At 45.4% G+C, this 11,699-nt stretch overlaps 1 protein-coding gene across 1 annotated transcript in view; it reads left to right on the top strand.

Annotated features, from left to right (window-relative positions):
• Window positions 1-9,382, top strand: part of LOC135050069 (caspase-1-A-like) — a 45,488-nt gene extending 36,106 nt beyond the window's left edge. Inside the window, exons 8-10 of the mRNA XM_063956191.1 lie at window positions 818-949; window positions 6,251-6,360; window positions 8,974-9,382. Of these exons, the coding sequence (XP_063812261.1) occupies window positions 818-949; window positions 6,251-6,360; window positions 8,974-9,063 (332 nt within the window). The 3' untranslated portion in view covers window positions 9,064-9,382. The remainder of the gene's footprint in view (window positions 1-817; window positions 950-6,250; window positions 6,361-8,973) is intronic.
• The last annotated feature ends 2,317 nt before the right edge of the window (window positions 9,383-11,699 follow it).

Consider the following 11,699-nt stretch of genomic DNA (forward strand, 5'->3'; position numbering starts at 1 on the left):
AGCACAGATATTTGCAGCACACTGAGCACAGATATTTGCAGCACACTGAACACAGAAACTGAGAGAACGCAGCCACGTCCTCTCGCTATCATCTCCAAAGCACGAGTGAAAATGGCGGCGGCGCGCGCCTGCTTATATAGAACACGAATCTCGCGAGAATACGACAGCGGGATGATGACGTTCGGGCGCGCTCGGGTTAACCGAGCAAGGCGGGAAGAGCCGAGGCTGCCTCGGAACCGTGTAAAATGGGTGAAGTTCGGGGGGGTTCGGATCCCGAGGAACCGAACCCGCTCATCACTAGTGCATACGCATGCACAGTTCTGACATGTTGCAGCACTGCAAAAAAATGGTAGAGAGCGATCAGATCTGAATTACCCCCTCAGTGCCCTTCAGCCTACAGAAATGTTACTAGCCAGTGTTGGCTGATCAGTGGCCGGACTGCTGACTATTTTTAAGCATTGTCAAAAATGTTCTGTTCACACATCTGCTCACTTTTTTAGCTGCAGCCATTCCTTCCCCAGCCGTTTGCCTGTTACTACAGTATATGTCCGTTGAGATGCCTGCAGTTCTCCTTTAATCAACTCATGTGCATGTGGGAACATTTAGTATTGTTTGTGAATACTACTTATTGGAACATCTTGCAGTTTATGCTGATGGATCATGCACACTGATAATTTGCTGCAAAGTGGTTTATTTCCACTGTATGCTGTACAACAAAATCAATAGTTTATTTTCAGATCATAATAACAGGAAAAGAAGCTAATAATTAACGTGCATGCCATGTCATAACAAATGTGTTGACCATTTTTGTATGCAGATGAGAAGAGCAAAGTGATGGTCAGTGACAGCACTGCTGCTCCACCTAGTCCGCCCCCAGAGTTGGATGATGACGTAATTCGCATGGTCCAGAAAGAACGTGACTTCATCTGCTTCTATTCAACAACCCCAGGTACACAAGACATATAGAAAAACATATTAGATCAATTAGTGACACTGAATAAGGAAAACCATATAGTATTTACTTATATAGTATTTACTGATGCTGTCAAAGTTCTCTTACTTGTCACAAGCAATAGCATAAAATCAGCTCAGATAATATTAAAGAATTAACTTTTTTACCTACTATATAAATAGTGATTGATACCTAATTAATTTCTATATTATGTGCACTAATTGATTATACCAAGTGAAACTGAGAAATATTATAGGCAAGGCGTGTATTTTTTTCAAATGTGCATTTTATACATGCAGTTTTATGCTATTTCTTGGGCAAAGTTGCTATTTTATTGACCCACTCCCGGGAGTTATTAATGTGTTAATTGAATAAACATTATTTTTTATTGGAATATGCTATGCGTCATTGTGTGTAAATGACCATTTAAACATTTCCGTAGAACCAGCAGCTGTTATATTAGAGAGTACAAAATTGTATAAACAAAGGATAAAACAAAATAATGTACCTGTTGGTACCTGTTCGTTTGTTAACAGATAAGGATAAGGAGGGACTAGTCATTTTTCAAACTCGGGTGGGCTGAATGGATTTGACAGCAAGATTATAGTTAAACATACTGTAGCTTTATTCTGGCTCTCATGTTGGGTGAATTTGAGTCCAGAAGGGGGCATATAAAATGTATCCTTCAGAAATGTCCTTGCCCACTCAGATGCATGGCTGTACGCCAGGGAAGGGCTTTGTAGTGGCATTTGAATAAAGTTGCAGGCGTGCTACTGGCAAAAGACACAGACATGGATGCGGGTGTGATGCTCAAGTGTCTATATACTTTTACCATGTCTCACAAAAACACAATTTTTATGCCAGTGGGATATCTCCCACCCTATGTAAATTGTGTTGATCTCCCAATCGGGATGCAGTCGATATACTGGCTGTCGGTATCCCGACGTTCAGGAGACCGACACCGGAGTCCCGACAGCAGGTCAAATACCGATGCCCAGAATCCAGACACCCGCTGGGTACTCCCATTTGGTTGTTGGGTCCACGCCACCAACCGAGTGGGAATAGAACCTGTGGCGAGCGAAGCCGGGATTCTGGCAGACGGGATGACACTTTTCGGTATAGTGGCACCTGGCATCCCGCCTGCCGGGATATCATATGTATCCCTTTCAATCATAGGATGGCGAGACAGGTAAATGTGGGGAATTGAGCCTAGTTCCCCTTTACCAGAAGGACTCTGTCCTCTCCAGTAACCACCAACACTCCGCGTCCCGCCGCTGTCTATAGCCCCTCAACCCAGCTCCACTTACCGCTAGATGTCAGGTGGCCTAGGCTGAAGAAAAACAAGCCACACACACACACACATTGCGGTCATTAACAATCTGGATATTCTGCAGCAAGATCTAATTGATCTTTCTTAGGTTTTAATAGGGATCATTGATGGTTTTGATCACACAGCAGTTATTTGGGCACACATGGAGCTTTGACGCCACTGTGGTCTAAAATATTAAGAGCCAATGCATGGCTGAATGTTGTCCTGATCTGTTGGAATTAAGCCGGGTACACACTGAAGCAACCAGCAATCAGTCCTATTTAAGGGACGAGTTCCCTTGAGCCTGATTGCCAGTACACACTACGCAATTTAATGAATGACGGAACAATTTATTGTTCCATCCTTCATTAGCATTACACCAGGTCACATGCCAAATCATCCGGTTGGTCATGCAGCACAGGCAATCAGGTGATATTGCATGCAACCACGGGAGCGCGCAAATCACCTGTACACACTAGGCGATTTGTAATTACGAAAACTGCAAATTGTCCCAATATTGCTCCAGTATGTGCCCAGCTGACAGACAGCGCATCGCACAGCCGCTCCATTATCTTCAATGGTGGGAACTTTGCGGTCAGCGGTGAGGTTACCCGCGGTCAGCCGCTGACCGCGAGTGACCTCACCGCTGACCGCAAAGTTCCCACCATTGAAGATAATGCAGCGGCTGTGCGATGCGCTGTCTGTCAGCTCAGACGCGCATAGCCAATCAGGAGAGTGCCACGACGTGGCGCTCCCTTATTGGCTGAAGGGACCCTCTGTGACAGGAGTCACGGGGGGTCTCAGCATTCGGGGAAAGGGGTCCCATGTGTAAACATGGGACCCCTTTCAGTGCGTGGATCGGGTATGCGGTTTGTTTTTTTGCCAAGTACGTGGATTACAAAAAAAGAACAGGACACACTGGAATTAGGTGAGTATAATTTTATTTTCAGGTACCCTGGATTCTACTTGGAGATGTGGACAGAGTCGGCGTGTGAACATAGGTAAGTATGTGTGTGTCGGCATGTATGTAATAAAGTTTTACTTTCACGGTGTGCTTGTCCTGTTTTTATTTGGGTATTTTTTTTGCAGAAGAACTACATGTACCAGTGAGCCCGTTTTACCCCCACATGCTGGTACTTGTGGTTCCCCAAGTACCAGCTTGCAGGGGAGGCTTGCTGGGACTTATAGTTCTGCTGCAAAAAACAATATTCTTTTATTTGTCACAAGGCTATCAGCCCCCCATCCGCAGCCCATGGATGGGGGGGACAGCCTCGGGCTTCAACCCTGGCCCTTGGGTGGCTGGAGGGGGGGGAACTCCTTGATTTAAGGGGTCCTCACTCCTCCAGGGTACCCCGGCCAGGGGTGACTAGTTGGGGATTTAATGCCACGGCCGCAGGGACCGGTATAAAAGTGTCCCCCGGCTGTGGCATTATCTCTCCAGCTAGTGGAGCCCGGTGCTGGTGTTAAAAATACGGGGGACCCCTACGCTTTTTGTCCCCCATATTTTTTGCACCAGAACCAGACGCAGAGCCCGGTGCTGGTTCTAAAAATACGGGGGATCCCCTGTCAATATTTTCCCCATATTTTTACAACCAGGACCAGCTCAAAGAGCCCGAGGCTGGTTATGCTTAGGAAGAGGGACCCCACGCAATTTTTTTAAGGGTTTTTTAACCATTTTTGTGCCGTCCGAAAAGTCGAATCCAGGACGCACTTATCCGTCAATTGGTCCGTTTTTCGACAGCGGGACTGTCGAATCCGTTTTTAATTGAATATGTCGAATTCCGGCACCCGCCGGCCGGGATTCGACAGTCGAATTGTGTCGAATTTAAAAATGGGCGAAAAAGCCGCAATTCGCCCGGAATTGCATTTACCCCTATATGTCCAGTGGTACTGCCGTATATGACCAGTTTTACTGCCGTATAAATCCAGTGGTACTGGCGTATAAATCCAGTCTAGTGATACTGCCGTATATGTCCATTGATACTGCTGTATATGTCCAGTGGTACTGCCGTATAAATCCAGTGGTACTGCCATATAAATCGATACTGCCGTATATGTCCAGTGGTACCGCCGTATAAATCCAATCCAGTGGTACTGCCGTATAAGTCCAGTCCAGTGGTGCTGCCATATAAGTTCAGTGGTGCTGTCCTGTGCTGTATATTATTTACTCCAAATAAAGGGGTTATTAATATTTAATCCAAATAATTTTTACAGGATTGGCCCTGTGTGGTGTAGAGGTACGCTCTCCTTTGCTGCATTTTGTTATAAAACTCCAGAAAAATAACAGAGAACAAAAATTTGGAGGATAAAATAGGGAAAGATCAAGAACAACTTCCTCCTACTGCTGCTGCCGCTGCGTTTGTTGCTGCTGGGAGTCGATCGTCATCGCAGTGGGGAAGTCGGAAGACCACTTGTACTACTTCAACTAAGCAAATAACTGTCCAACAGTCCTTTGCGAGGAAGATAAAATATGAAAGCAGTCATCCTGTTGCAAAGTGGATAACTGAGGCCTTGACAGCTATGTTGGTGTTAGACGTGTGTCCGGTATCCGCCATTGGTGCAGTGGGACTGCAGTGCCAACCCTAGTTGGGCCAGGTGTTTGTGCCGCACACTTGTGTCGCTTAGCTTAGCCATCCAGCGACCTTGGTGCACCTCTTTTTTTCTTTGCATCATGTGCTGTTTGGGAACTAGTTTTTTTTAAGTGCCATCCCGTCTGCCACTGCAGTGCCACTCCTAGATGGGCCAGGTGTTTGTGCCGCACACTTGTGTCGCTTAGCTTAGCCATCCAGCGACCTTGGTGCACCTCTTTTTTTCTTTGCATCATGTGCTGTTTGGGGACTAGTTTTTTTAAGTACCAGCCTGTCTGCCACTGCAGTGCCACTCCTAGATGGGCCAGGTGTTTGTGCCGCACACTTGTGTCGCTTAGCTTAGTCATACAGCCACCTCGGTGCAACCTTTTGGCCTAAAAACAATATTGTGAGGTGTGAGGTGCTCAGAATAGACTGGAAATTAGTGGAAATGAATGTTATTGAGGGTAATAATACCGTAGGATCAAAATTACCCCCACATTCTGTGATTTTAACTGTTTTTATGGTTTTTTTAAAAATGAATCCAGATCCAAAACCCAAAAGGGTGATTTTGGCAAAACCGATCCAGATCCAAAACATGAGCATGGCATGGAACCAGAACCAAAGCCAAAACACAATACACGAAAAGTGCCCGCCGCACATCTCTACAAAAATCTTGACAAAACTGACTAAATACCCCAACACACTCAAACTGCACCAGCATCCAATAAAACAACATTAATTATTACTAATGCCTGACCATTTTCTGGCTCCAATATTTGTGATTCTTCCACAAAACTATGGACTAGTTGGGTGTAAGTGAATCTGGTGCATCTGCTGTGGGCACAATGCGGTATGCAACTATAGATGCTTCTGACTAAGGCCCTGATTCAGCATGAGTTGTAGTTGTGCGAAAAATCGCACAACTACAACTCTTTATACTAACATATGGGGGGCCGGCCAGCACAGGGTAAGGTGTGAGGCCGCCCCACATGCTGGGTCCTGCTCCCCCGCGCTAAAATGCGAGAGCTCTGCTACACAGTGATGCGCTCGCATAGTAAGGCCTTTGCAGCTGCAACTGGTGTGTCAACACCCACAAAGCGTGCGTTCAACGCGTCATCCCCCCCCCCCCCCGCTGCCAGGACTTAGACTGCGTTCTGAAGAGAATGCAGTTTAAGATCTTGCGCATGCGTGCACCGGCGTCCGCTTCATAGCGTTATCAACACAATAGCGACTGATGCTGAATCGGCCCCTGAGCACATGGATGTAAATAGTTATGTTTATGTGTGGATTTTTAGAGTTTATTTGTATACCTATGAGTCCATCTTAGCATGTGCCAAGATGAGCTTGCTGAGTCGTATTTCCTGATGTTAAAAATAATAATGGCATTAAAACAACATGGCTTTATATTTACCCATGCAGACACCCTTTCCTGGAGATGTAAGAAAACAGGTTCCTTGTTTATCCAACGTTTGATTAAAGACATGAAACAAGATGCTCACTGCTCTTCCCTAGAGGATATCTTCCGCAAAGTAAGTCTTCATAGTGCTAAGATAGAAATACAGTAAGGCTGTGTAAAGCATGAATAAAATAGACTTTGATGATCTGGTACAGGGGTGCCCATAGGAGAGGAAGGTGAGGCCAAATGTCTATGGGCCTAGCAGGTTGGCGGCACCACTCATTTCAAAGCCACCTGCGCCATCTCCCTGACTGACATCTATATAAAGTGCAGCCAGGGCTGTCAAGGCATACAGTAGGCCCAGGTGATACTGGGGGATGTGGCAAATATAGGAGGCATGGCCACAATCCTCCTGAAAAAAATCTAAGAAAAATACTATGTGAAGTAGCGGCGCATACTGCAAAGTGAAGCATTTGTGCCCACGTGGCACATGCGCAGTGGATTCTGGCACAGTGCCAGAGTCTGCTGCACCGCAAGAGAGGAGGGGCCTGCATGGAGACTGCACACCGGCCCCCTCTTCTCTTAAAACAGCTCCTGCTACACACAGATAGGGTCTAGTTGGAATCTAACTGATGACCTTACCAGTGTGAGGCAGTAATACTAACCAACCTGACCACTGTCCACATAGATAGCAATATTCCGAGGAAAGAGCAGGTCAAAATCTCAGCCAAGTGGTGGCTGTCTATAATCTCCTTATGCTATAATACAAGAGAAGCACAAAAGTGGCAGGCTTGTTCTTGATAATAGTGTCAGTTGGTTTACAGCAAGAGATACCTTTTGTCTTTCATGGTAAATGGAATGGGGGTGGTATGCAAGGTCGACAATAACTAGGTCGACCACTATTGGTCGACAGTAACTAGGTCGACAGGGTTTCTAGGGCAACAGGGACTCTAGGTCAACATGGTCTAGGTTGACAGGTGAAAAGGTCGACATGAGTTGTTCTTGTTGTTTTTTATGTCGTTTTCGCCGTACAGTGACTGGGAACCCCAATTAGTGCACCGCGTCCCCTTGCATGGCTCGATTCACTCGTCATGCTTTGGGCAAGGTGCTTCGCTCCGCTACCGCTGCGCTTGGCACAGGTTACCGTTCCCAATCGTAGTCTATGTGGATCGTATGAAAAAGTAAAAAATAAAGAACATGTGAAAAACTCATGTCGACCTTTTGACCTGTCAACCTAGAACATGTCAACCTAGAAACCCTATCGACCTAGTTACTGTCGACCAATAGTGGTCCACCTAGACAGAGAAAGAATAAAAAGGCAGTCCATTTATCCAATGGAATTCGCTAGGATAAGCAAGGTATTTTATATGTCTGGCCAGACAAATCAATGTGAATAATCTCACCGCTCCTCACAGCACTTTATTACAAAACGTCCTCCCCGGTTGCTGGTGCTCTAACATTTCTGATGAAGCCGCTGAATCCGGAGGGAGGCGGGGAAATGCATTAAAAAACTAACCTAAACTGATTTTTCACCACTGTGATTGGAGGTATCCGCCATTGGCCACAGCACCTGCTATTTTCATCTACGATCCCCTAGAGATGACTGCACACAAAGGTTAGAGCACCAGCAGCCGAGGAGGACATTTTGCAATAAAGTGCTGTGAGGAGCGGTGAGATTATTCACATTGATTTGTCTGCCCAGACATATAAAATACCTTGCTTATCCTAGCGGATTCTATTGGATAAATGGACTGCCTTTTATTCTCTGTCTGCATTCACGTACATCACAGACAGAGTGATTAACATCAGCTGCACTGAGATTATATTGTGCTACATTGTTGTGCCTGCCTCTTAAGAGATACAATTTATACCCCTTTTCCACCTACGAGCACAGGTCGCAGCCGGGAGCCTGACACGGGAGCTGCCTGGGTACCATCCGTGCTCAGCCCCTTTCCCATCAGCAGTCACCAACCCGGCATATTGCCGGGTTGGTGATGCTGCTAGTGACGCGGCTTGGGCGGCGCTGGGAGATCACATGATCTCCCAGCGCCACCCTTCCATACAGTGTAAACGGGAGCCGTGTCGCATCGACAGGGCTCCCGTTTACACTACAACCTTACCCGGATCATTCCCGTGTCCTACCCAGGTAGATACCCGGGTAGAATTCACGGGTCACTTGATCCGGGTTTTTGCTGGGGGGACCCTTTTCCACTTGCAATAAACAAGGGTAAATGCGCGCCCACATGCATTTACCTGTGTTTTTTGAGCTAGTGGAAAAGGGGTATAAGTGAGCTCAGAAGTTTCTGTTGCTAAACTAAACACTGCCAGACAGATATTTAGCTACATTTTATGTTTGTTAAGAATATATTATTACGTTTTAAAATACCGTCCGGTGGTTATGAATCATTGACACATTTTTATATGTTTTAATAAATTGTTTATATCCAGTCTATGTGCGCTGTAATACTAATTCTTTCCTTTTTTTATTTTATCTATCTAATAGGGGTGAGTAGCCCTATATTACTGGCAGCACATAGATTGAAGTGACAAAGCGCTTGGTTAGATGCTCTATATTTTGTTTTGTAAATAGTATAATGACCCCTCAGGCAACACTGTATGAGATGTGACCAGGACTCACAGAACATGGAATGGGCAGGTCAGCGGTTAGCTGGCACCTCCGTCATACACAATAGCACAAATATTTTAGCTCTTTATATTCAATTTGCATCTTTACATCTCCACACAGGTCCAATATTCCTTCAAGGATGATGTGCAGATGCCAACGCAGGAGAGAAAGACTCTCATGAAGAAATTCTTCCTATTCCCTGGATTGTGACAGCTCCCTCCGGTGCCATACCAGCTGGTTTACAGTCCACAGTAGAATACAGAAAACTGACCAGACTAAGCTGTGCCATCTACTACAATGTGTCCACCAGCAATGATCCGAGCCGGTGGTACAGTAAACAATATGCTAGTACAGCAAGGTTTGCTCCGAGCATTACCGTACTACAAATCCAAGGATTATTTGAGTACAGAAAATAATGTTTTTTATGTAGCGCATATGCAGCCTAAATACACAATACTGGACAAATAAATATATTTGTTTAATATATTTTTTTTATATCAAACAACAATAAAGTCTCATGTGCCATGTTTTCCTTGTGTCGGACATACAAACAGGCACACTTAGCATTAGGATTCACCAGATGATCCCCTGGTAAATTGGATGTCCACTGTGAGCCTTGCTCCAACACTCTGGGGGGGGGGGATTCAGACCTGATCGCTGGGCTGCTAACTTTGCTGTCCTGCGTTCAGATAGTCACTGCCCAAGGGGGAGTGTAAATTCGGCGTGCAAGTGTGCGATCGCATGTGTACGCTGAGCTGCAAAAATCCAGTGTGTGTGCAGTCTCTGTGCAGCCCAGGACTTACTCCTCCAGTGTGATGAGAACAGGCTGATTGGGGCAGAGCTGACGTCACACACCCTCCCTGAAAACGCTTGGGAACGTGTATGTTTTTTCTGACACTCCCAATAAACAGTCAGTTAAGACCCACAAATGGCCTCTTCCTGACAATCACCTTGTGAACGCCCGGGCGAATTACATTTTTGCACCATCCTGTAGCTGACTGGCCAAAGCGTGCGCGCATTGCGGGGGAATACGCATGCACAGTCTATACCAGATCGCCCACTGTGTGAAAACGCACAGCAGCGTTCAGGCCTGAATCACTCCCCACCCCCGTTCAATTATCTGCCCAATGAACATGTGCAATACATGTTACATGGCGTGAACGCTGACTCACTTAATCTGTGCACAATTTACCAGCAAATGTGGCTACCTAAACTGCATCTAACAAATCCGTAGTCAGTCAGGCAGAAGAGATGGACCATGTAGATGAATCATAGGAACATTTCCCCAGTTACAAACACACATACTAATCTGGTTGTCAGCAACCCAGATAGAAATCGGATTGATGCCTGTCCAGTTCTGAGTGGCTTTTTTTATTTTTTATTTTGTAAACAATTTTATTAAGAATTTCCATGTCATTTCTTTGTTGATACAAAAAAAATACAGCAAATATATCAGAGGTACAAAATGCAAAAATCTAAAGATGTATAGATGGTTATACAAATTGTACAGAATATTCGACACGAAAAGTGTGAACAGCCAGTGACCTCACTAAAATCTTGATAATTATATCTGTATCTATTCCATCCATACAAAAGCATACTGTCAACATTTGCTATTAAACATATAGGGGTGTATTCAATAAGTGTCGGAAGCTGCCGTCTTGTCGGAAAGACGGCAGCTTCTGACAGGTTTAGGTCGGAAGGGGTTCCGACCTATTCAATACTGGCTGTTTTTTTTGACATGTCAGAAATTCCCGTCTTGTCAGAAAACACATGGATTGTCGGATTAGCCGCGGATCCACGTGTTCTGCGGCCAAATCCGTCAGGTTTTGGCCCCGGAACCAACAATGTCAATCTGGCTTTTTTTTAAAGTTCGATTGACATTGTCGGAACCGGGGAGATGAGACGTGTGAGGCGGCCGGAGGAGCAGCGGCAGAGGCAGCCGGAGGAGCAGCGGGACAGGCGGCCGGAGGAGCAGCGTGAGGCGGCCGGAATAGCAGAGGCAGAGGTGACCGGAGAAGCCGGGGATCAGGGACGGGTGAGTATTGCCAGTGGCAGCAGCAATAGCATGGCCCGGTGCTCAGCAGTTGTCGGGAGCGGCCAAATCCGACAGTCGGATTTGGCCGCCCCATTGAATACTCACCTGTCGGGTCCTTTCCGTCCGAAAGGACCCGACAGGTATTGAATATACCCCTTACAGAATAAACAACATGAAAATGTTTTCCCATTTTAGATAGAAAGATGAAAAGTAATAAAGAAAGTAGTGAAGAAAAAAAAAGAGAGAAAGGGGGAGGGGGGGGAGACGACTCATAAGGGAAAACATAGAAGGGGTATTATGCACAAGACACCTGAGTGCCTTTATAACCCCACGCATGTAGTGATGTCAGGGTAATAACATGCCCAAAAGAAACTATAGTTGATCCAGAACACAAACCACAACAGTGGGTGACTGAGCTGTTTACAGCATTCCATTAAAATAACAATAAAAATGAAATCTACCTTTTGTTTTTCATTGCTCAGCCCAGGGAGAGTAATATATAAAGAACCAGTTGGTTAAATGTGCTGTGGGAGTACCAGCAGGTGCCAGCTTGTTCCTAAATGAGAGGTACTACTGCAATATACTGTAGTATTGGGTGTATGAAGAGAGAAGGGAGTATTGTTACCACTCACCAGAAAACACCTGTATATTATGAATAATTAAGTTACTTTACAACAGAACATGTCACACTTTACCAAAATGTTCATGCGAGAATGATTAATGTGTCTGCATTAGTGAAACTCGTGAATGCATCAGGAAACACATTTCCATTAATAATTTGATTCTCCGTAATGGATCAAGACGAACT

The sequence above is a fragment of the Pseudophryne corroboree genome, chromosome 2, assembly GCF_028390025.1.
Source record: "Pseudophryne corroboree isolate aPseCor3 chromosome 2, aPseCor3.hap2, whole genome shotgun sequence".
Lineage (NCBI taxonomy): Eukaryota > Metazoa > Chordata > Amphibia > Anura > Myobatrachidae > Pseudophryne > Pseudophryne corroboree.